The sequence below is a fragment of the Oenanthe melanoleuca genome, chromosome 1A (assembly GCF_029582105.1).
Source record: "Oenanthe melanoleuca isolate GR-GAL-2019-014 chromosome 1A, OMel1.0, whole genome shotgun sequence".
Taxonomy (NCBI): domain Eukaryota; kingdom Metazoa; phylum Chordata; class Aves; order Passeriformes; family Muscicapidae; genus Oenanthe; species Oenanthe melanoleuca.
The window spans coordinates 38,668,296-38,693,896 of record NC_079334.1 but is presented as its reverse complement, the minus strand read 5'-3'; the positions used below and the strand labels follow the sequence as shown (position 1 = coordinate 38,693,896).

Genomic DNA, 25,601 nt, shown 5'->3' with positions numbered 1-25,601 from the left:
TAAAAAAAGATAAAAATGCTTGGTAATGTTCACATTTAAGAATGTATCTTCCTTACTTCTCTTATGTTCTCTTTTGACAGAAGGTTAGGCAGAACCAGAGACAGTGATGAAGAGAATGACTTAGATGATGAAGATTCAATTGCTAATGCGATTGGTTGCCTTGGACCATTAAGTGGGTTTTTGGCACCAGAGCTCCAAAAATACCAAAAACAGATGAAAGGTAAAAGTGACTATTTAAATCTTGGAAAACACAGTTAAATCTAAATTACCAGAAATTGTCTGCAGCTCTGTTTATGAATGCTGCAATGGAAAATGTGTTTTCTATGCATGTAGAGGTTACAGCAGTACCAAATGACTTGCTCTGTGTTCCATGAAGATGTCATCAAAGCCAGGTTGGAAGGCTGTGGGTGTACACTAAATTATGGTGTGAGTTAAGGATTTGGCTACAGTAATGGTTAACAAAACAGCCCCATAGTGGTGCCCACACACAAAAAAATAAACATTTTTCACATATGTGAAAAAAATTCCACCCTAAATCCATGCATATTTCTGAGACAGCTGTTAGGTAGCCAGCATTTTCTGAAGGGTGTACCTTTATTAAATGAACTTGGTCATTATTAACATACACATGGCTAATATTGAACCCTATCAGCAGTGAGTGAATTCTGCAGGTGATTTCACTGCCCTTTTGGCCAAACCTTCAGATTGTTGTATGTTTTTGATATATTCACATTTAAAAAAAAATTGGTATGGTTTAGGGTATACTGAAAAAATGTCACTATTTTTCAAATCCTTCCACACTGAAATAAAATTTCATGACAGAATTGTATGAACACCAGTGCAAATTCTCTAAAAGCAGTACAAAATGGTGATCCATACAAGAAAAGCAGAGAACATTTATTAACTTGCAGCAGCCTTTATGAAATGGTACTGGATTAATAGTGATTTCACAATATCTTGGGAGAGGCCATTTTTATTTATCCCCAATTCACCGCCACCTTACCCTCAAAATAACCCCAGACTGATGTAACAGTTGCTGTTCACGCTTCATCATTCTTGTGTCTTGGTTTTGCTGAGACCTGTAAGCTGCAATTTTCCTCTTGATTGCTGTGGTGTTTTGTTTTTCCCTTCCTGAGGGACTCCCTACCTGCTGCTTCACACTAGCACTTAGTCAGAACATCAAACTGCTGTTGCAAACTAAGCCAAAGACAAATAAACATTCCTTGAAAATGAATTGTCCCCCTGACCCTGGAGTGCCAGGTTGGTGCATCAGAGACAGCTGTGAAAATAAATGGCCCTGCTGCTGTTCTGCAGCTGTTGATCAGAGACACTCTCAAGTTGTCTAATCCTCAGCTGCTCTGTGACTATCCCTTTTGTTGCTACTAGCAGCTTTCTCCCTGTGGTGCTCTGTTGCTGCATCTTGCTGGTAGCACTAGGTTGGTTGTTTAGTCTCATGCCTGCTTGACTGTAATATAAGTTGCATTGGCCTCTACAACAAACGAGTGTCTTTAATAATCTGTTATTGAATTTCTTCAGTGGTGGCTTGATGTACTTTTTGGATATTTGAAGAACTGTGCTTGTAACTGCATTGCAGTACTCTTTAACCTCCCATCAAACCCTTGCTATTCTTAAGCAATAGTGCTGTTAATAATACTTCTTATTGTAAATAGCACAGCTTAGTTAAATATTACAATAAATTTTAAATTAAAAACTACATTTAAATAAGATGGTAGGAATCAGACACAAACTTCCCTTGGAAATAATCTACAGAAGTACAGATATATTTCTTGAGTATGCCAATTTGCTCCTCACCTCTCCTTTATTCCCTCCTTCTACAGATCAGAATGAAGAGCAAAGTCTTGGTTCCAGTAACATTGCAGAATTGAGTCCAGGAGCAATAGACTCTTGCAGAAGTGACTATCACACTGCTTTTAACAGCATGATGATGGAGCGTATGACCACTGATATTAATGCACTGAAAAAGCAATATTCCAGGATAAAGAAGAAGCAGCAACAGCAGGTTCACCATGTGTATATCAGAGCAGGTAACACATTAAAACATGCTTAATTTCCTGATTTATTGCAAACTAACTTTGTCAGGCAAATTACATTCTTTTACATTTAACCAAATAGACAAAATAAGAAAGACTGATGGAATATATAGTATTGGTAGTAAAGTGGGTACCACTTCATGGACACAGAAAACAAGAAGGTGATATTTTTTCTTCTTTTGTCAGGATCTGAAGATGATGACCCTGGGGTTTTCTTAGGTCCCAGGGACCAACTAAACAATGGTATTTAAAAGTGGCTTTGCTATCTGGGTGCATTGTGTCTCTGATTAAAAACTTAAAGTCTTTGGCATTCTTGGAATTGACATATTGATGCACTGGAAAAAGTGAATGCAAAGATGAGGGTGCTTCAGATCATGTGGCAGGTAGATTCCTAGCTCATCTGTATTATCCAAACTTCTCTGAATTTATCTGGGCATGGCAAATTATGCAACTGAAGGAACTGGCTTAGATATACCATTGTGGCTGGCAGTTTCCCTAGCCATAATGATACTGTTGTAAGGACTGAGCTGGACATCAGTCCCTTATTTAACAACCCATGTTATGGGGTCTGTTTTTCTAATTGTCAGGCTCAGCAGTACTGGGGTTGGCATGAAATGCACAGCTGAAGGTTTTACAGGGTGTACAAGCTGAACACAGCCCACCACACTCATTCCTCCCTGCTTACATGTCATCTAAGTTCATCATTGAACCATGCAAATGGGTCACTGTGGAGAATTTTTATTTCTCTTCTAGATTTTCTACACCTGTGCTAGCAGGAGCATTGGAATACATGGAACTGCAATTTTTTATATACATGATTTAGAAGGATTTAAAAAAATATTAGTGAAGTGTTTGCATTGAACAAAAGTTGTGGTCAGTGGAAACAGTGCAAACAGTAAAATGTTGATTTCCAAGAATGCCAACTGCTACCTTCCAAACACAAATCTTTCTAATCTTACTAATCATGATACAGGGCTGGGTTTGTCATTTAATCAAACTATCATCTAATCACTAATTCTGAGTCTACTTCTCTGGCTTAATAAGATGTGGTTTTATGCATTAAAGTACTTTAATTAGTTTTCCATTTTCCAGTCACACAAGCCTCATGGAGAGGCTTGTGTGACTGACCTCATATGGAGACTCAATTGCCTCTTGCTGTTGGAAGAGAAATGAAGGAGAGGGGAAGTATCAGAAGCCAACATTATTGTTAAACTATCAGTTTTAGTGCAATTCAAAAAAATTAAGAAGCTATTTTTATTAATGATTTATTTTCATGGTGTTGTTGGCTCAGGACTTACCCACAGGTGCAAAGCAGTGAGGGAGGGCAGAAAATCCTGATATAGAAGGTGCTGCTTTGTGTTCAACTCTAAGACATAAGTGAAATTCAACAATTATTTTTGAGTTTGGGTTGGTTTTCTTAAAATTCATTCTGCTCTACGAACCATTGCCATACCTCTATAAAGGTATCAAATTTGGCGGTAGATTCTTAGAACATTAATTTGTTTTGTGCTTTAACAATACCATGTTTCTTTTAAATGCTTTCTTTCAGACAAGGGGCCAGTTACCAGTCTCCTCCCTTCTCAGGTAAACCATTCCCCAGTGATAAACCACCTCCTTTTAGGAAAGAAGATGAAATTGAATAACAAGTCTCTCAAAAATGCTGTTATTCACATCCCAAGCCATGCTCCGGGGAAGATGTCTCCCATTCCCCAAGAAGATCTTAAAACAAAACTGAACTCTCCGTGGCGCACTCATATACGAGTTCATCGGAAGAACATTGCCAGGGCCAAAGGCCAGCTGGGCTACGGGGACACTGTGGGACTGATAGATGAGCAGAGTGAGAGCTGTAAAACAAATAGCCCTGGTGCAAAGGAGGAGGCTTGCAAGCATTCTGACTTTGGAGAAAGAGAAGGAGGTGGTTTGGATGACAGGACTACTCAGAAAGCTGACCAGCAGTTGTCTGAGCCAGACTCTACGGAGAGCAGTACAAACATGTCCGTGGTTCAGCTAAAACTGGAAGCACTGGAACTCACCTCAGATACCCAAACTGATGTGGAGCCAGCATCCCATCAGTCCAGCCAGCCACGTTTATCTGAGTCTTCCACTTCATCCAGAGACAGTGGAAACCTGGCTAAATCACCCCAGCCTGGGAACCCAAAGCCACAGGTCTTCAATCCTTTTCCCAGTGTCAAGCCTCTTCGAAAGTCGGCTACAGCCAGGAATTTAGGGCTGTATGGCCCCACTGAAAGAACACCAACTGTACACTTCCCACAAATGAGCAGAAGTTTCAATAAATCTGCCAGTGGCAACAGTGGGACCAGGAAACGATGATGTGCTACCTGATTCTATTTCTGACAGCAACAAAAGAATTTGTATTGCCTTTTTTTTTTTTAATGTGTGCATGTGTATGTGTGTCCCAAAGCATTTCTAATAGCAATTAAGTAACAGGGACAAAAGTGGTTACCAGATATATAAATATGTGTCTTTGAAAACTGTACTTCCGTGTTATGGGATAGATTAGTGAAGATGCACTCTGGCACCCTGTTGTTAATTCTGATGGTCCTGTGTAAAATAAACATTAATTTGCAATGTGAAGCATACTGTTTCTTAAAGTCTAACTCAGACATTGAATCACCAGCTGCCTTTAAACCCCTCAGCCCCCCATGGCTGCCTCCTGTCTTTCTAAGCTTGAAGGACAAATTGTCCAATGCAGCAGACAGGTGTAACAGTTTTTGTGACTGTTAAGCAGTTTCCCCATCTGACCTCATCATCGTACTCTGGGAGTAGCTGGAGAAGCCACGGCTAACAGAAGCACAAGCGACCCTAGCAATCAAAAATGTCACTTTGTGACATCTGGCTTCACATGTTCTTGAGCAGCATTTTGTGCTTCTCTTCCCACAGCAATTCTCTGCTGATACTATTTTTAATATAAACCTAAACATTGAGCATGAGAAAAGCAGATATAAGTCCATCCACAACACAGGTTTTCTCCTGTTACATGTGTACATACATACATTTATGTTACTGCTGGAGAGTTGCAGCACTGTAAAATTAGGAATTAGGTACAACTATTTGTATAGTTGTATGATTATTACTCTGATGCATCTTGGCTTCAATGGATTTAAAGCTATTATCTAGATTAGACTTGTAGTTAAATAATATTTGCCAGCTTAGCAGTAGGTAAAATATATGAATGTTCCAAAGTAGTTTAGGGGTTTAAATTCTATAAATAGAGTGATTAGATACTTAAGAGTGCCACTTCCCATTAAAAGCCAACACATCAGCCACTATATTAGTGGGGTATGCCTTTGGGCTTCTTGGTTTCTCTTTGGTGTGAAAGAAAGTGATAAACTGGGTATTTATTTCTAAATCAAAAATCAGAGCTGATAAATGCTGTAAGACAAGTATTTATAAATATATATATAACAGGCAGACAGAGAAACAGCAGAGATCATTCAGCTTCAGGATTGCAAAATCAAGTACTCAGACTCCAAGAAATTCAGGTTGCTCTTAAATCATTGCAGCTGTCAAATGCTATGTACTGACTATGATTCATTACCTTGATTCCAAGTTTCCTGTGGCATGAAAGGGCCAATATTTTAAACTGCAGTAATGATGAATCAGCACCATTGTATGTAATATCTTACTTGCTTTTAAAAATTCTTTGTTAAATTTTTAAATTAATATAGTCTATTAATGTATTCCATAACCTATAGTATGTAACATCAGTTTTACTGTGTACCATTACTTATAAGCTGTACAATATACTCTGTTCATTGTTGTGGTAACAGTTTTGTTCTGCTGTTGTTTCATATAAGTGTATGCATATAAAATAATATACAAGTATGAACACTATAAATATAAAACAGATGTAGATCAGATCTTGCCCCTGCCTTATTTCCAGGCTATAGTAGTATTGTCACTGATGATTACTTACAGCACTAAGTAAATTTAAAATAATGTAGAATGTAGTCACTGATGATGGACTGTATGTGAATTGTTTTTGCACTGAATTAGAAGAAATGGACTTCTCAAAAATTTTCCTGTGAATCATCATCCCCAGTTTTTCTTAACTTCAGTGTATCATGCGGCTGTATGCTGAACCCATACAAATAAAAGGACTGTCAGTCTGCGAAACCTGCTGAAATGGTCCAAGTATGTGCATGAATTTTCAACATTTTATGAAGTAAGCAGTGGGAAATCAGTAAATTGTGCATGGATATACGTCTGGGGAAAGAAAACACATTCTAATGATTCAGAGTGAATAATAATTTACAAGTGTGCATTCAGGTCTTGGACTGTTAGGACTGAGGTAACTACTCAGTGCATTAGTTTGATGATGCTTGCTTGCTGCAGGAAATTTTCTTAAAGTACTGCTTGTTGAGAAAATGGAATGTCACGGTAGCTACCCCAAAGGTACATTTCTGTACCTCAAAGGACATTCACTCTCTATCTGAAATACTGTTGAAACACACAGCAAAAGCAACTTCATTGCTTAGTACTGAGACAGAGCGTTAGGATGAGGTCCAGAGAACCAGGGAACTCCAGAGAAGTTTCCCATTATTTTTCCTTAAAGAATCCCTTGAGCAAATGAGGTCTAGTGATGAAGCAAGTTGTGCTTGGAAGAGTGGCATCGCAGCACTGAGGGTGCTGGGAAGTACGATGGTGAGAGTCTGCTCAGTAAACATTTGGTTCTCCTTGAGCCTTCTTGTTCTAATGCTCTCTTCCATGTGACCAAATTTCTGTTTGTTGGGGAAATTCCTCGAGTCTTTTTGGTTTTGTTTTTTTTTGAAAAAGGATTTTAATAGGATCATGCTGACTTTTACTTCTGAGCATGTGTTTCACCATCATCAAATGAAAGCTCTCAAAGGACAGGCATTTGATTCCATTTTGTGAACACTTACAGTTCTGTGAGTGGAAACAGGTCCACAGCTATTCAGAGATTATTTGAAATTGTCTATGCTTTGGGGGTAAAAATAGCAGATGGTAGAGATAAATTTTTCAGAATTGCTGTCCACAAAAGTTGATTTCATCCATAACCGCAGCTGTAGTGCAAATTAAATTTTGTGTACCTCACAAAAACCCTACCTCCATTCAAAACAACATAAGTGGTTACTGGAAAGACAACAAAACATTATTTCATGCAAAAGTAAAATGCAGCCCTTTGCACAGGTATTTCCAATTCAGGTAAAAGCTCATTTTCAAACTTCAAGACTTAAAATTGGTATCGAACTTTCACAACATCTGTTTTAAACCATATGAAATTTTTCATACAGAAATGAGTAGTTTCAGTGTACTGTAGTTTCCTTGACCTTCTTTGCAAGGAGTTACCTTGTGCCCATCCATGGGCAGTAGTAGCATCTGGCTGAGTGGCAGGGTGCCAGTATCACCTGACACCAGCTCCACTGAAGTATGAAGAGATAGAAAACTCATCCAAATGCATCCCTATCCTAGTCAAGGCTTTGTTTGCTCCAGTTTTATTTGCTTTTAATTGGTGAAAGATTCATTCAAGGCAGGGGGTTGTCATAGAGGCCAGCCAGTGATTTGAGATGCACAGTCGTGCCAGAAAAGCACCCTCATGCTGTGTACCCTTGACCAGCAGGGGCTGGTGAGGTGAGTGGTTTCTCAAGCAGCCAGAAGCTGCTCAGACACCTTTGAACACCTCTGTGTTAACAGCATCCTTGGGAATCCAGTGCACTGCAGGAAAGGGCACGTGTGAAGGGTCTTTGCTGCACACACTTTCCCACTGAAGAGCCCTCAAGGATTGCACCAGCTAAGGGGCTGATACGAGATATTTGACACAGTTTAGGACATGGAAGAGGTTTGCAGTGTCAGAGCATGCTCAGGCCCAGCCTCCCCCAGCCTGCAGGATGCCATTTCTGCTGTGCTTTGACCTACGAGCAGCACACAGCACTTAACTGGCTCACCACAGGTTGAAAAAGAGCCACAAATGCTTCCAAGTCTTTTTCTGATAAAACTGTATCAAACCACGCTGGTTTACCACAAAAAAGCAGGCAGGCATTGTAGTGGCACTGGAGGCAATACATGTGGATGGAGAGCTTGGGAGAAGGGAAGGAACAACTCATCCAGGCAAAAGATACAAGAACTTTTGAGGGAAAGCAAACTCTTTGGTGCCTCTGTGACTTTTTAGGTTTTTTAGTTGTAAACAACAAATCCATGACATGCTGCTTCCTGCCTATCCTTCCCATGTTCAAAGTGGTCATGGACTTGCCTGACACCAGCAATGTGCACATCCTGCAATGGTGCTGCCCACCCACCTGGGAGCCCAGTGGTTGCCCTGACAGGGGGGAGATGCCAGTGGAGAGCCCTCTGATGAAGTTTGCTTCATACTAAGCCATCTAAAAGGGTCTTCTCTCATGGATGTGTATGGCTTTTTGTTCTCACTTGTTGGTTTTCTGATGTTTTGTATTTGTTGGTGTCACGGGGAAAATTTTTGATTTTTTGGAAATTTTTTGAGAGGCCAAAGATTTACATCTCACTAGCATGCAGTCACAGGTGCTCAGGGAGAGGAGAGATGAGTGGAACCTTACAAGGTATGAACTTGTAGTCCAGACACCAAAAAGAGTGTCAGAAATTGTACATTTTTCTTCTCAAGTGGGGCTTGTAATTGTAGCTTCTCTTGCTCTTATAATGATATTTCTTAATGAAACTGGGTTTCTTTTTTTACTTTTCTTCTTTTTTTTTTTTTTTAATAAATATAGGTCTATTGTTCTGCTTTAGCTGTATCAAAGTACAGATCTGATCATCTTCTGCTTGTTCCCACACTACTAGCCACATACATTACGCAAACATAGTGCCCTTTTGAACTCCAAGTTACTGTGTATGATAATTTTTATACTGTTTCCCCTGCACTAGTAAACTTTTCACCCAGTTGCAACAATACTGTTCAGTGTCTGGCCTTCATTGCTCTTGGAGAAGAGGCTTTTCTCCAGAGGGAACAAAAGGACTGTTGTCTGCTTGGCAGAGGGCCAGGTGACTTGGTGTGGCTGGACACGTTCTCTATCCCCACCAGCCAGCGCTGAGTCACTGATTTCCGTCCAGACTGGAGAGTGTTTGTTCCACAAAGTGCTTGTCACTGCAGAGATGCTTCTGCCACCGTGTGAGAGGCAAGTTGTGCCACACTGCTGCTGAACCTCCAGGCTGCTGTGACAGAGTAGGGGAGGATTTCACTCTTGCAGTTGGCAAGGCACGGTAGCATCTTCTGTAAAAGCATCTGGCCACAGAGACGCAGTGCTGCTGCTGCAGGTTAGACCAGGCTGGCAGGCAGCAGCAGCAGGTCAGTGATGTGTGCCTGGCTCAGTCTGCACCGTGCCTTTCTGTGCTCACAGCCATTCGAGGTGCCCTTCTGGGGATGCTCACTAGATGCCACTGGTGCTCCACGCAAACACAACCGCTGCAATTCCTGCGGAAGGAAATACAGCCATGGCTTTCTTAGTGTTTCCAATTTTTAATAATTTCGATTAGTTGTGAAGCAGTTTCCAGTCTGTTCACCTCTGATTTCACACTGCAACCTCTCGGCTCTATTTGACTCCTCCCAGTAAATTTGCTAACCTTGCACAGTGATCCCAAAGCACAGAGACATCCTGATGGTGTCTTTGGAAACAGTGCCCATAGCAGGACTCTAAAATGCTTTAAAGGCTCTTTCTCAGTCAGAGGTATAATACATTTTCTCTTTGGAAAATGAGCCATCAAACTCATTCCAGAATTCCAGTAGCAGGCAGACGAAGGAAACTTGCTGGATTCACTGAATGCCTTGTTGAAACTTGTTTTATGAGTGCACCAGCAATGACAACCAGTTCCTGCCAGTCATGAATCAGCTTTGAATGAGGTATTTCATCATAAATACTGGAACTGAACTGTTCCAAAGGCTGCAGGAAAATCCCTACCTTTTTGTCAAATTTTGTAAAAAATAACCCCAACAAAATACAGCTGAACTAATAAACTCTTCTCAGATACTTACCAGGTTGCTGCCCTGCCCTGGAAAACTTACTGCTCTACCCATGAAGGTTTTAAACTTCCAGACTGTTTTAAACTTCTTTTGGGAAAAAAAAAAAAAAAAAAAAAAAAAACCCAAACCACAATCAGGTCTCTGTATGTGGATCACATGCCTTGAAGAATTGCTGGGAATTTCGCTGTGAACTGAAATCTGAAGTTCACATGCCAGTCATAAGTAATCTGGTCTATTTGAAGCTGCTCATTGCAGGGGGTTGGACTAGATGTCCTTTGAAAACCCCTTCCAAACCAAAGCACTGTATGATTACATGGTGGTTTCTCAGGTACATACATGATCTAGACACAATCACTGTCAGCATCCCAGTAAAAGGAGGTGAGCCTGAGATTTGCAATTCAATTTTTCAGCAGCTTGCTTGCTCTGCAAATTTATGTTCCCAGACACATGCAGCAACACACAGGCTGGACACAGGCTCACTGAATGTGCACCAGACAGTTTACTGCCAAGAAAAACCACCAGCTGAATGCAGGTCACTTGAGAAACAACCATCCTATATCCATTTAAGGATAGGCTCATTTAAGATTTAGGCTCTTAAAGCAGGACCAAGATGTTATTAAGATGCTTAAAAAGAAACACAGCCCTTGCCTAGCTACTGCTCAGCAGCAGTGCCCTTTGGTGCTCTGTGAAATTTCTCTGTTTGTCTTCAGCACTTTCAGAGCACCTGGAATTCTGCCTTTGCTTGTGTCACCTCTGTGTCCCTTGGCTAATTCCCATCAGAGCAATCCAATGAGTCTGAAAATGGACTTTGATTAACTCTGAGATTGGTCTGGTACATCTAGAGCTCCTCCTTGCTTTTGATAACAAAATTCAGCACAGAGCAGATCTTGAGGTGTCTGGGCAGAGCCAGAAACAGGCTGATTTGGGGCATTAAATCAGTATGTGCTTAAAGAGATTGTGGTCATCTCTAGATCAGAACAAGTGTGATTAGTTCAGCAGTGTCTGGAGAAGTTCAGTAATTAGTTGCTTTTAATCTCCATTTCAAGATATACTTCAAAGAAAGGTATTCTTTTATCTCAGAATTTGTTTTTCTATTGTACAGCCAGTGATGTCCATGACCAGAATCCTTGAGCCCAGACAGTTCCAACCAGTGGCTCCCTCCTGATGAACAAGTGTCTTTACTGTTGAGAATACCATGTTTTGAGTACACAGGGGCATGTGCTGTTGAGGTGGCAACACCACACATGCAAAGTTGAGTTCCAGGTGCAAGAATATGGCTCTGTGCCTTCTACACAGGATGGATGGGTTTAGTCCTGTGGGCTGTGGCTTGACAAGGCTGAAAGGGGAGGAAGGCATTGACCTTTCTAAAGTTGCAGACAGTAGCATTGTTTAAAAAATAGCTGTAGATGGTCTGTGTATCCACCAGAAAGGCTTCAAATCATCAAGTGAATAAAAGCTCTCTCCTAGAGCTCTGACCTCTCATATGGATGAGGGAGACCTGGACCCCACCAACTCTGTGTGGTTAGATTTTCATTATAGAGCAATTGTGTAAAAAGAGGATTGAGTCCTGTGCAGGGAATTGTCTCAACCTGAGGCTTATTTCTTTATATTACAGAAAAGGATGAAAGATACCAATGATGTAATTTAAATATAAAATCTATATTAGAGGTAATCCATAATAAATCTCCTGTGTCAATTCTTGACTTGCTTTTGTGCTTCTATTTGCCAGTGAGTACAGAAATGAGTGCCTCTGGCTCAGATACCATCTGCACCTTGAGCTGAAGTGGGTCTGTATTTTGAATACACAGATTTTTGTGTACCTTTTTTCCTTCAAGGACACACAGTGAATTAGGCATTTGGCTGCTATCTTTGTTAAGTTACAGGAATTACCAGTCTGCATGGTGAGCACTGGCTGCTATTTAAAGTAGTGGTGAGCCTGCTCTAACCATTCCCCTCTCTGTTAGAAAGTGACAACACCTCAGGCAGCAGCTTGCAGAGAAGCTGATGGTCTCTGGCCTCTGAAACCACATGCAGCACTTGATGTGTTAGAGGGGCCAGAGCACTATAAACACATGCAAGATTGGTATTTACTGGAGTTCAGGATCAGGAAAAGTGAGCTGGAAGCACCCTCACTGCAATGAAGGTGCAGCTGCACAGTTCCTGCAGGCAGGTGGTTGTTTTTACCATGTTCATCTGCCAGCAGGTCCCCCTGCAGTGCCACTGGTGCTCATGCTGACTATGGATCCCAGAAGCTGTAGCTGGTCTCCAGGAAAGTCATAAACAAACGTTCTGGGTTTGGCTTATGCCTTCCTGCAGTGTCTCCATGGCACAGGTTGGTTCCACCACTGTCAAAGCTGGCAGACTGAAGAATTTCTATTCCTTCCCTCTTTCCTTTCCTGATGTCTGCCTGCCTGCCTCATCTAGTCTCCCTTCCTGCCTGCCTTTTTCCATCCCTGAAAAGATCAAAAGCATTTTCTAGAACTGATAAAAAAAAAGGCAGAAAAGTCCCACAATGGTACCTGACCTGAATGTAATGTTTCATTTATCCAACTTTCAATTTCACATTTATTTCTTCTTAGACAAGACCTGTGATGTGTCTCTAACTTCCAGGAGAAAAGAACTGAAGGGTTTATCTCTGTTCCAGGACACTGCAAGGACCTAAGAGCAGTATCTGGTGATCAGCAAGGCCATTTTTGACAGGTACACTTCTATAGTGAACCAGCCACAAGTTTCATTTTTTTCTTCATGTCTACTTTTCTCTTCATGAAGTTTTGTAGGGTGGAGTTTTTCCTTGTTGTTGTTGTGGGTTTTGGGTTTTTGTTTTCTTTTGTTTGGTTTGTTTATTTTTCTTTCCCCTCTGTTACAAGCCCTGCTCTTTAGATATCAACACTAGAGTTTTTCTCTGTTGCTGGAAATTTCTTGGAGCCTTAACTGCTAACATCAGACTATATCAACAAAAACACCCAAACCCCAAACCAGAAGAGGACATTCCAAAACCCAAACCAGAAGAGGACATTGTTTCTAGTTCTCTTACATATGAGAAGGTTTTTGCCAAAGGTTTGAATATCAGAAGAAAAAAAAGTTCTCCCAAAGCTGTTTTATCTTTTTTTGATTCTGGGTGATTTTGGAGGTGTAATGTGTGATTTCTTAGCATTCTGACACAAAAATTATTGCTGTCTTTCAAAATTGAGAAGGTAGTTGCTATTCAGCTTGACAGCAGCAAAGAAATGACTTGCCTCTTGAAGGCAATCATTCTCAGAGTAAGAGATGAATGAGAAATGGCAGAGGGAAGGTGAGAGCCTGCTCCAGCCTGGAGAGGACTGGGGTGGGCATGGCTTTTCTCTTCCCCTCCTTTCTGGTACAGTGACCTGTGCACTGGTTCTCTTTTGTAGAAAACAGCTGAAGTATGTATCTGAGACTATATTTTGGCCTTGCTGGAATAGCTCCCATAAAATAAAATTCTTGTCAGGAAATGACTACACAGCTGACAGTGCTACAGAACTATCTGCAGTTTAAAATTTCTCACTGTCTGTGTATTTCACTGCTGCTCAGAGAAGATGGAAGCACTGGGAAATTGCTACAGTCAAAACTGCTTGTGGATGGTGAGTGAAATACAGTTATATTTTCTCTCAGAGGTGTGTTGCACTCTGAGGTTCTGTTGGACAGCATGGAAAGCTTTGATGAAAGTTCTTTGATGATGATGAAAAGAGCCATGAGATATGTGTAGAAAACAAAATGGAACTCCTTGTTTTATCTTCTCCTTTTCTCACACAATGAACTGACTAATTGGAAAAAGAATTGATAAGTTGCATCTTGATTATTCACCTGATTTTGAACTCTACCCAGAACAGAGAATAAGTCCTGCTTGCTTTTCTGTCAGGCAGAATGTGCCCACATGATTTTCAAGCTCTGCCATTCACATATGCAGATAGTTACAGATGAAATGTATTTTTCATGATGTTTTGCACACTACTCCCATGCAGAGAAGGGCTGGGTTGGAGAATGCCTCATATGCACTAACCCTGAAGTTATTGCTCTCAGAATAAATGTTGTAATATAACTCTGTTGTCTGGGTGGTATTGCCAGGCTCTCTTTTTGGCTCTTGTAATAGTTTGTAATGTTGCTTGCACCATGGGACCTTGCCTGAAGTTAAGGCAGCTCAGGATGGGAGCAGAGTGCCAGCTTAGGTCCTTGGCTGCCTTCAAATGGTGGTCTCAGCTGAGCAATGATCATCTTCCCTTAGTGTTTGTAAGGTCCTTGGGGCTATTGAAAGAACTGGAGATAGATCCATCAGTAAGGTGCCCCTTGCCCATCCCCCTTGGGCATAGTGTCCCTCTAAATCCAGAATAAGTTTCCAGCCTCAGCTGCTGGTTCTGTGCAGCTCTTCACCTACATCAACTGGTCAGTGTGATGCTTCCACCTACACTGTTGCTGTTTTCTGTGGAGGAAATGGGGAGCTGCTCTTGAGGCTGGTAATTCTGCCCTTGCAGGCAAGCACCTCCTTTTCCTGCATTTTCTGTATATTCTCAGGAGGCAGTATGGTTTTATGGCTGAACTACAGGAAATCTGCCTCCCTGGCTTCAGCCTCACAATGTGCTGCAGTGGTTTAGACCCATCACTAGGCAGCACAGCAGCGGCTGCAGGGGATTGAACAGGACTACAGGGAGTGTGAGAGGTTTTGTGGGGAAGCAGCATCCAACTGGCACCTGTGCATCACTGACAAAGCCTGTGGAGAGTGGGTGTCCCAAACCAGCTCCTGTGGCAGATACCCTGAGGCCACTCTGATTTATCACATCAGCTTTCAGGCTGAGACCAGAGTGCTGAGCAGCAGAAAGCCCAGGAGAAATTGGTCTATGGTTTGCTGCTATTCAGAGCTAAATGGAAAGCCAGAACCAAGCTGATGAGCAAAATCCCTTTACCTGGAAGTCACAGAACTCTCTGTAGGGAAGATGTGCCTGAGGGAAGGTCTCTGTAGGGCTGCACAGAGCTTCAATACTTGGGAAAAAGAAGGGCAGCTGCCAGTAGGATTTTGAGCAGTGCCTCCTGCTACATTAATCAGTAACACATTATATGTGTATAAAAGAGAAACACTGAGGGAAACAAGGCTGATTTGGTCTCACAGAGTGGAGTATACAGCTGAGAGGAAAAGTGGACCTCTATTTTGTAAGAAAAGGGGTTGAAACATTTTCCCAGATTTAGTTAAAGTAAAATAAAGTGAAAAGAAAAGAATCTCACAGTGCTGACAATACTTCATGCTCACATTTTTAATGAAACATCGTAATTTCCAGTTTCTATCTTTGCAATGTTTACATTATGAGATCTAACACAAATCATATGTTCTATAAAATTGAAAAAAAGCCCTCCTCAATTGTCTTGGAACACCCCAATCCTCTGGCATTTTACTTTTGAGAGAAGTGGGGGAATGTTTTTTTTCACCCTAAACATGTCTGTTAGAGAAGGGAGGGAGAGTTTGTCCTTCCCTCCTTTTGGCACACAAAATGTGTTTGTCTGAGCACTGAGCTGCCCACAGAACAGGCAGGCTCCTGGAATTGCTAACTGGAGGAAAAGGGCTCAATGCAATAGAAATTTGAGCTGCTTGCAGAATAGCTACTCAGATCCATCTGAAACCTAAGGCAGAAATTGGTCTATCTAGAAAATACTAGTGCTTTTCTAGTGTTTGCTGGTTTTCTAACAAAGAATTGAAATGATCTCCCAGGTTGGGATGCTCTGAGAAGTGTAAAATGAGACTACAATACACAATGTACAATGCACAGATTAGGTAAATAAGAAAGTCATTAAGGGATAGAGAAGCTTGAAGAGAAGGAGTGGCCTTTTGTTTGAGAAGAGTAGGGATATGCCTCTCATTTTGCATTAGATTTTACCCTTCCTTTCTGCAATAATCCCTAGGTCAATTAACAGTTTGCTATGAATTGAGCAAAAAATTATGTCCTTTTTTGTTTTGGTCACTCACAGGTATCTTGGGCTCAACAGAAAGCTTTCTGACTTTGATCCAACTATTTGCCTGAATACTAATAGAAAAAAACAGCAAGACCAGAATCACATGATTCAAAATTTTTTCCACACATTTCTGTTTTGTTTTGCCATGTCAGGCACCTTGGCTCAGATGGCTAAAGCAGTGTATTACCTCAGCTACTCTGAAAGTAAACAACTACAACACAAATTAACTGGTAATTTTTTCTTTTGTCTTATGGAAGAATGAATTGGCAGATGGAGAGTCTACAGACCTCTATATTATGATTGCTGTCCTTCTTTAGGTACAAGTAGTATGGCAGCAAGGATGAAAAAAGGGACATTTCATTATGGCCAGCCTGAATCTGATTGTAAATGACAACTAAATGATTTGCAGTACAGTCTGAAGTTTGCACTGATAGAAGTTACTGATAATTATCACTTTAAAGACACTGGCAGAGTTAAGTTAAATCATTTGCTCAGTACAACACAGTGAGCCAAAGCCAACAAAGTTGAATCTCTTCACTGTTGTCTCCAGGCTCAAATACAACCATGAAAATTGTGTTTTTTCTTCAAAAACAACCAATCCAAAACAAAAAGAAGATTCTTCTTGGGTTACAAGTGAGTAACCTCTAGTGTCCATAAATGGGACTGTCTTTTATACACTTTTACAATTTTGTAATAACTGTGGGATTTTGTTCTTTCCAGTATCTGATTAGACACACATTTTGTTGCTTGGGTACTAAAGCTGAAACTATCAATTTTGAATATATTTATTTACTTTTGAGAAACCCATAGTTATTTTATTGCAGTATATGCCATATCTCTGAGAGTTCTGCATTCAGTCATGCTTCTGGCATGTTAATATAATCTTCCCCTTGTTCACAGTATCTGGATAGTCCCATATCTTATGTGAATAAACTTCTGAGCATGTCCCAGTACAAATCTGCTGTTCAAACCCCTGCCCTTTGATATCTACATTTTGTGGAATGGCCTAAAAATTGAATGTTTCAGGTTAATTTATTTTCTAGCTTTAACTAATTTCCCTCACCTTAGTCAGTTTCTCATCCCCATAGTGCTTTTCTTTGTAATCTTTCCCCTTTTCCTTTAAAATTCAGTTGAAAGTTTTTCTTTGGAAGAAATGAAGAACCTTCCTTGTCATAAAACTGTTGTAGATATAGTAAGCCAGGATATTTAAGGACTTAAGGACAAAATTATCTCTGGTGAATTATCCACCTGAGGATACAAATTTTGGCTTGAGATTTTGCTATGCCTTTTATGAGGCAGGTATTCCCTGTTGATTTCAAGAGGAGTTGCAGGCACAGTAGAAAAGGAGGGTACATGAGTAGGTATCACCATATGAAATTAATAAGAGAATTTTTCTTCATGCTTTCAGTGTCCTTGAGAGTATGGAAATTATACCAATGGCATAAAGTATTATTTACTCTTTGTTAAATGTTAATGAACATTGGGGCTGTTATGCAGTCATGACATTTGCACATTAGTAAGTCCATCTGCCACTGAAAAGGGAGAAGTTAGGCTTAGTTTATGTGGTTTATTGACTAAGTCCTGTTATACACCATCCCTGAGGTTTTAAAAAACAGATTTTTCATTTCAGAGGAGGCCAAGCTTCCACTGGAATGAACAATGGTTGTGAAGGTGCCAATAGTGTAGGATGCCATTAAAAATTATTTTCCCCCACCAAAAAACCCCCTAGTGACTGTCAGTCCAAGAAGACCCTTTTCAAAGAAGGGTCTTTCCATGTATTTCTGGGATGGTACCTACCATTCTGTGGGGTTTTGCCACTCTCTTCACAGCACAACTGATTTAGACTTCACTGTGGGCTGTGTTTTCATGAGTTTAAAGCAATATTACTTTTGGGTGTTTAATTCAGATTTAATGGTTTGAACACCACTGCTGTTGTGAAAGTTTAAAAAATTGGCTACTTTTTACAGTTCTCTTTTCCTTCTTCCCTCCAAAATTTCAGGAATGCTTTCTTTATCTTGTGGTGATTTATAAGTCCATCTTAGACAATTGAAAAGGAGACAGCCAACTGTGTTATCTACCTTTTTTGGCACCCTGAGCCTCCAGCTAGGTAATCTCTTTAAATTGTCTAATATTCCTGGCAAGGCAGTGCTCAATTTTCTCTTTGGTTTAGCCCAAATCCAAGGATATTTTTTCTTTTATCTGCTTGTTCCACATTTCAAAGCCTTAATAAAGAAATGCATTGTCCTTGGAACAACAAGTGAAGAAGACAGAGGGAGGAGGGAAGGGAGCTTGCCTGGAGAAGCTGGAAATAGCTGGGAATATTTCTGACTGTAAACTGGGTAGGATCCTGCAAATCTAAAAATCTACAAAAGGTTAAAAAAACTTTGGGGGTTACTTGTGTGAGAGGTACCACTAGGTGAATTGCTTGCTATCCTCCACCATATGTGGTAAGACCAGAATAGACCACTGTGATATTCTTGTCTGATTCTCTCTTTAACATCCTTGCAAGGCCTCCTGCCACAGCAGAACTCAGGGGGAGATAAACCCAAACCTGCTCTTCTGCAAAGCCTGGTTTCCAAGCATGGCCAATCCCTTCAGATGGTGTCTGTCATGTTTAATAGAATTGTGGGCCTTATTTTCTGAATTTATTTAAATGGAAATTCCTAACAGTATTTCAGAGGAGAAACACCTTCCAACAGCAGATGTGCCTAAGTAGGTATGCACATCCAATTTCAGCTTTCTCTGCCTTAATCTAACTGCAAATTATCTTTTGTTATTCTCACAGCTCATCTCTGGATTTCCACATTTTTAGTCCTGTTAGTACTTAATTAATTTAAGGAAATAGAAACTTTCAGCAAGAGAGCTTGAGAGCCTTATGAGGTGCAAGGATCTGAACTCAAACCCACACTTTCTGCCAAGGGAGCATGAAAAATCCTGTGGCTGGCCTCTGTGTGAGGTCCATATGTGTCCTGGGGAGGTCCTTCTCACCAACCAAATAGGCTTTTCCCCCCTCCTCTGCTCTGTGAATTGTGCTGTGCCACAGAAATTAGAACCTTGGGGTTTGGGAGGTTTGGGAGATTCCTGCAGGGCTCTGTGGGAAGGAGCAGTACCCACAATACTGACTGGCAGGGGAGATGGCATCCAGCTGCTGCCCATGGGACTCAGATGTGCCCCTTGGTCAGTGTGGCTTCTGAGGCTCTCCCTCTCCTGTTTCCTTCTTTTGGTCATCACTGAAAAAACTTTGACTATAGCAGGGCTGTGTACAGGACCTTGCAGTACTGGACAGTCATTTGAGAGTGGTTTCCACCTTCATTTCTCCATAATTTATCCAGTTTCCAGTTCATTTATGCACCTCCACGTTCTCTTGGCACTGGTGTGACACCTTGACCAATTGTTAGTAATACAAGAGCAGCATAGTGGCCTTGCAGCCTGGGGATCTAAAAATTGGTGTCAGGATCTGTTTTCTGCTATCCTGGGTCAGTATTAGCTCCAGTACCTTCTCCAGAGCAAAGTGTGCATGCTGGGATTTACACCCTCAGGGAAATCACAAATGGGTCTGTGGAGCTCCAGTGGCCCTCATGGCATAAGTTGAAGTTGAGCAAGAAATGATGTAAGCAGACACTTGTCAAGGTCAGTTTTCTATCAAAAGAGTGCTGGATGAACTCAGCTGAGCCTCCCAAAGGCTGGAAAGTTATATGGAGCAGCATGAATAGGGCAAGGAATTAGCCTTGTGTCAGCTTCCTGTCAGCAACCCATGACATGAGACTGAGGCAGAAAGTGGAGAAGTACCAAGCATCACTGGTTAAGTGTAGAAAGGGAAAAAAATGACAAGAAAATATAGGAAGAATAAAGTCTAGATATGGGAGGATTTAAATCTTCAAGTTCAAAGGGTGAAGGGTTTCAAGTGAAAGGGTTGGGAAAAAAATCTCTCTCCATGGGCTCTCTTCCCAAATGCTCTCTTCCCAAATAAATCACTGTCCTCTGTGACAGCAGCACCACCACTTCCCTTCAGTAATAAACCAGCACCATCATCAGGCTTCTTTGTTTTGGCCTGTTAAACAAAGTCCTCTTTTATTTTGTTCTTACACATGCCACCCATAAAATTCTAGTCTTTGTTTCTCTTACCAGCTTTTTATTCCTAAGCTGTACTAATTGTTATCAATTTATCCTTTCATTCATGTCTTTTCTTTCTTTCTTTCTTTCTTTCTTTCTTTCTTTCTTTCTTTCTTTCTTTCTTTCTTTCTTTCTTTCTTTCTTTCTTTCTTTCTTTCTTTCTTTCTTTCTTTCTTTCTTTCTTTCTTTCTTTCTTTCTTTCTTTCTTTCTTTCTTTCTTTCTTTCTTTCTTTCTTTCTTTCTTCTTCATAATGCTTTTTGCTTATTTTGCACCCCTACTAAGTCAGGTTATTTTGTAACCATCACAGCCTTCTTTTCCAATTGTGGTATTGTGGCTTTCTTAGCATCTAGTGAAATATTCCTAAATATCTCCTAATTAACATTTTTCTTTTTGGAGTCATCTCCCAGCTGACTTCAGCCAATTGTTTTCAGCTTGGCTGAAAGCTGGCCCTTTTCAAGGCCCAAGGATTTGTATAGTTTGGACTCTTCTAGTTACACAGAGCAAAGGTAAAGAAACCATGACCTCTGGCTCCCAGGCTATCACTACCTTCTACTTCCTCTAATGGTCTTTGTATAAACAGGAGGGCAAAATTTAAATCCTCAATATGTTGGTTGTAATGCTTGAACTCAAATATTGCCTATGATTCTCAGAAACAAAGGAGAATCTTGTATATGACGTTTGAGATCTTTGAAATTCTGATTTTCTCCTTCCTGAACACTGCAGGTTAGTCTAGTGGGACCCAATCATTATTCATTCAATCATCATCACCTCTAGGTTACTGCTCTGCTGGCATGTGCAGCCTGTGCTTCACTCTGTCTTTTTCTCCATCCATGAGTCTTCTTGTCTTCCATCTGAGTTTTCTCCCTATTCCTTGGAAGAGGGGAGTGAGCAAGTGGGTATTTGGCTGCTGGCTGGAGTCAACCAGCCTAAAGAAGACAAGGCTAATGGGCTCAAACCACATATCTAAACACAGGAAGGGAGGATCCTTTACCTGGAGGGGAAATCTGATCTGCAGCCAGCATACCTCATCTTCTCATAACAAAATATAGAGAACAAAAAATTTATAAACTTCTTAACGTTAAACACTGAGGTTAAAAACATTATAGTCCCAAAAAAGAAAGGACAGTTGTATCTCAGTGAGCAAGAGAGCTGTTGTAATAAATCAGCTGAGACTCCATTTTCTTCATGCAGGAAAAGCCAAATGTTTATTGTATAGGTCATATTTTATAGCATGAACTGTGTCATATTTGATTGACTGACAATATACTCACACTTAGTTCATTGGTCAGTACATGGGATTTTGCATATCTATCAAACTTCTGTATTTTTACTTAGTTTACATACTTTTTCAACTGATTCTCATGGAAGAAATCCCTTGTTATTTCAGGTGCCATTTGTTTTTCACCCCCAGAATAGGTTGTTGTGTTAGAAAACTCTCATTCTCAAAATAGTTCGAAGTGGGAGCTTGCAAATTGCTTGTTAGCTTAGTTAAAGTAGAAGGGCCTAATCCATATTTTATCAAACTTTTCTTTTATAATTTCTCCACTTGTCTTCAGCAATAGCTCTAAAGAATTGATGTGTGACTGATGCTGCACATCATTGAGTTTCATCTACAGCATTCACCTCAGCCATGCTCACGTTCACTGTTTATTCTCCCCTTAATTCTGAATTTTTACTATTTTGTCTGTTAACAGAACATCAAAGGATGTGGTCCCTTCTTACTATCCATGTTTTTAGTAGTGGGAACTAGAGAACTTGCTGAAGAACTTGCTTTTCTGGAAATTTCTTTGTTTTCAGCAAGACAATTTCTGAGCAGCCAAATGAATGCCACTGGTGCATATAGATTTTCTATTTAAAACAAGAAAGAATCCTGCAGTATTTGAGGCACTTAAAAGCAGCAAGAAGGTTTTTTAAAATTCAGTCTGCTGCTGAAGCATGTTTGGGATCTCTTTGAAAGTCTATGTGGATTTATAGCATGATTTCTGAAGAGGAAGACAGCCATTTTCTAGGATTGAGTGGGGTTGATAATGTCTTCCTGGTTTTTTAAAATTATTTCTTGCTAGGCTATAAAACACTGCTCAGAACACATAGGTTATTGTGGGCTTCAGTTATGATAGAAATATATGCACTTTATCTTCTCCTGAAGACATGAAAGAAATCTTTTTACTTTGCTTTATGAACTCTTTCAAAATGTGGTCTCCACTTCAAATCACTGTTACAATAAAATATTTTCTAATATCCCATGCAAATATCAGCCTATATATCCTGAGGCCAAAGTAAATACAGACTAAAGACTACATTTACACTCTCCACTGGAACAGGCTGGAGGCCTGTATTCTGGGACCTGTTCTGCTGCCCACAGTGTCATGAATCTTCTGTGTTCTGTGGTGCCTTTTGGAGCACAGTTTTGGATTCAGCATCAGCCATGTACCACCATCAACACTGGGGTAGATTGTATAGGCACAGGCTGGACAGATACAGACCCTGCTGTGCCATTTTTGGCCATAACCTAGGGATATGCCAGCCTGGCTTATCTCTAAAAGATGCATGCTGTGGGTTGAGGGGGTGTGCCTCACATCCAGGCAGCATGAAAGAGGGCACATTTCAGGAAAAATGTAGACTTATTCACATATAGTCAAAATTCAGTATAGAAGTACTTAAGATCTCTCTTAGATTTGGAGTGTCTCAGTAGCTAGATGAAAAAGCAAACACACTTGAAAATCTTTTTGTCATCATTTGGCAGTCCATCAGGAGCAGCCAACTGCCCCCTTGACTTCTGTGAACTGTCCTGCTCCTTACCCAAAATAAAAAATGCTCCCCTGGAGTACATCCTGTTCCCAAGGGATGCATCTTTCTGAATGCAGTGTTCAAGATACAGTTTGAGACAATTCACCTAAACTTAAAAGCTGAAGCCACTTTGGAATTGTGTTAAATATGTTGCATTAATCGTCCCTTTGCCAGCCCTATTTTGGAAGCTGGGGGGAGGAGGAGCACAGAGTTCCTTCATGATATGTAAATTTTGTTGGATGTTTGTTTGAAGTACATGGCTGCCTGTAATTGTAGTTTTGACTTTAGGACTAAAGATGCATATTTATTTACTTTAGCTTTTTAATCCTGTTCATTCTGTCATGGATTTGCACATATTATTCCAATCATGGCAGGGCAATCCATAGCTTTCTTACTTACTATGCAGCCAGACTAGTTTCTCTGAAATCAAAGTCCTGGGACTTATTTTGTTTATTTTGCTTCTTTTAAATAAAGACACTTTCCAAACAAAAAGCCAAAAAAATTTTCCTGTGGGTTTCCTAGATTTGTTCTGCTTCAGTTAAAGAAAGATGTAGGACAAGTCAAAGTGTGTTATGGAACAATGGAAAAACAGAGATTAATACACTGCTTCTTTTTTTTTTTTTTTTTTTTTTTTTCTGTGTCTAATAAACAAAAGCAGCAACATTTCAGGGTCCAAATCTGGTTGTCCTTGAAGCATGTCTGATCTCACCTCTCTGAACAATGAGTCTCCTTACAAAGAAAGTGCCAACTGTTCTCCCAGAGTTCATTTGAACTTCCTCCAGCTTCAGAAGAAAGAGAAGCAAGAAATTCCACTTAGGATGCCAGCAGGTCTCGTTTGTGTAGCTGGCAGCTCTGAGGGATTCCAGATGGCTTCAGCCCTCCTTTTGAACCTATCTTTTGATCTCATTTAAGTTTCCTCCTGATTTCACCTGCTCTGTGTTTACTGACTGAAGGATACGCAGGTGGACGTATTAACTTCACCGTGGGACACAAATGGATTGCATCTTGACTGTGTGTGCTGTGCAGTACAGCTCATGCAGCTCCAGCTCCACTCCATGATTCATGATTCAGAAACCACAGTATAATTTTAACAGACAGAACAAACAAATGGAAACCCTTGTTTGTCCCCAGTGTATGTTTTCTAAATGTTACAACATGTACTCTTCAATCTAGTGGTCACCTAGGAAGTCGAGCAAAAAATGTTTTTAGAATTAATTTTTGTGATCACATATTTTTTCCCATCCTGTGTTTACATATTTATGGATGTCTTTATTCACAAACAAGTTCTTTGTCAACCTTTGGAGCTATGTTTAGCTATGGGACATTTCCATACCAAGTAGCAAAAAATAATTTATTTCAACAAAGACAGCAATATAATTACATTTAAGGTTGTACCTGAACCTGCAGGTTGTGGAAAGTGGGAGAGCAGCCAGGATCACACACTGGTAGGCTGCTGACAGAAGAAGACATGAGAATGCAGTAGTAAAAATAAGATTGATGAGCTGGTTTCTCATGGAGGACATGAAATGGCTCAGTCTGCAGAGACACAGGACCTTGCTGGTTGGATTATCATGCACCTTCATCTGAGAAGGGATCTTAGTCTATTTTAACTGCTCAGTGTGGAACTCTTCTTAACTTCAGTTTAGGTAGATACCCTAGGTGTAAAATTTTCTCCATAGTGTGTTTTCTGTGGGGTGTGTGAGACAGAAGAAATCTGTTCCACTTTTTACCAGGTGTGCTGCCATGGACTTCAGATGTCAATTTTTTTTTACTATGTGCTTACACATACTTAACATAATCTCAGTCTCAGCCAGGGCACTACAGGTTTTTAAATTGTCAGCCTACAATGATCCCCTTGGGTGGGCCCAGATACTGGTATGTAAGACTGTACAAGATTTGGGCACAAGTACACTAATGTGAATGGCAGGGTCAGAGTGACATTTCAGACTAACCACCTTACCTGTTTAGCAGTGCCTGGTCTCACTGATAGACACTGACTTTCACTGATACTTGTGGGCATTGTCATTAGGTTAAGAATATCCTGTCAGTATCAAGTTTGTATAATTTCATTATCACTTAGTCTTAAAAAAATATTTGTGAGTGAACAAGAATTGAAGTTACAAGACCACAGTTGACATTATTCAGAGGAAATCTATCTGAAAAACCTGCACAGATGAGGTTTGCATCTCCTGTGACCCTGCTATGGTAGATTTCTCTCTGATGTAATGTTAGAGCTAGGAGAAATTGAATTTCCTGAGAAACTCTGGAAATGCCCTGGGTTTTTGTACTGTGCAGCTTTAGTGAACACTGTCAGTTTACATTTGTGTTGCTCTGGGTGAAGTTCTCTCTAGAAAGCAGAATTGGCTGGGATCAAGTGGAAACCCCCTGCTCCAGAGCACTCTGCCTTCTCAGCCAGCACACACACCAGCAGCTCCCAGGCCTGGCCTCCCATCCCTCCCTTTGCCTCAGTTTTGCACTTCTTCCACTGCTTGTGCCATTCCACGTCTCCATGTGCTGGGTCTGCGTGGCAAGGCTTTGGAAGACAGGGGAGTACAGGTGAGAAGCTGCCAGCAGCACAGAGCCAATGCAGCCAGATCCTAGACTGATCCACACCGGCCAAGGCTGAGCCCATCAGTGGTGGGGGAAGAATCTCTGGGACAGCAGATCTAGGAAGAGGGAGAAGTCTCTGCTCAGGAGCAGACAGAGAAGAGAAGAGAAGAGA

The 25,601-nt window shown here is 40.7% G+C and overlaps 1 protein-coding gene across 4 annotated transcripts in view; it reads left to right on the top strand.

Annotated features, from left to right (window-relative positions):
- Positions 1-6,198, top strand: part of TBC1D30 (TBC1 domain family member 30) — a 52,335-nt gene extending 46,137 nt beyond the window's left edge. For 2 of the 4 annotated variants that reach the window (XM_056481821.1, XM_056481823.1), the window contains 4 exons: positions 81-220; positions 1,839-2,045; positions 2,238-2,294; positions 3,601-6,198. In XM_056481821.1, coding sequence (XP_056337796.1) covers positions 81-220; positions 1,839-2,045; positions 2,238-2,294; positions 3,601-4,382 — 1,186 coding nt within the window. In that variant the 3' untranslated portion in view covers positions 4,383-6,198. The remainder of the gene's footprint in view (positions 1-80; positions 221-1,838; positions 2,046-2,237; positions 2,295-3,600) is intronic. The other 2 variants (XM_056481822.1, XM_056481824.1) reach the window with 1 other exon arrangement.
- Positions 6,199-25,601: the final 19,403 nt, after the last annotated feature.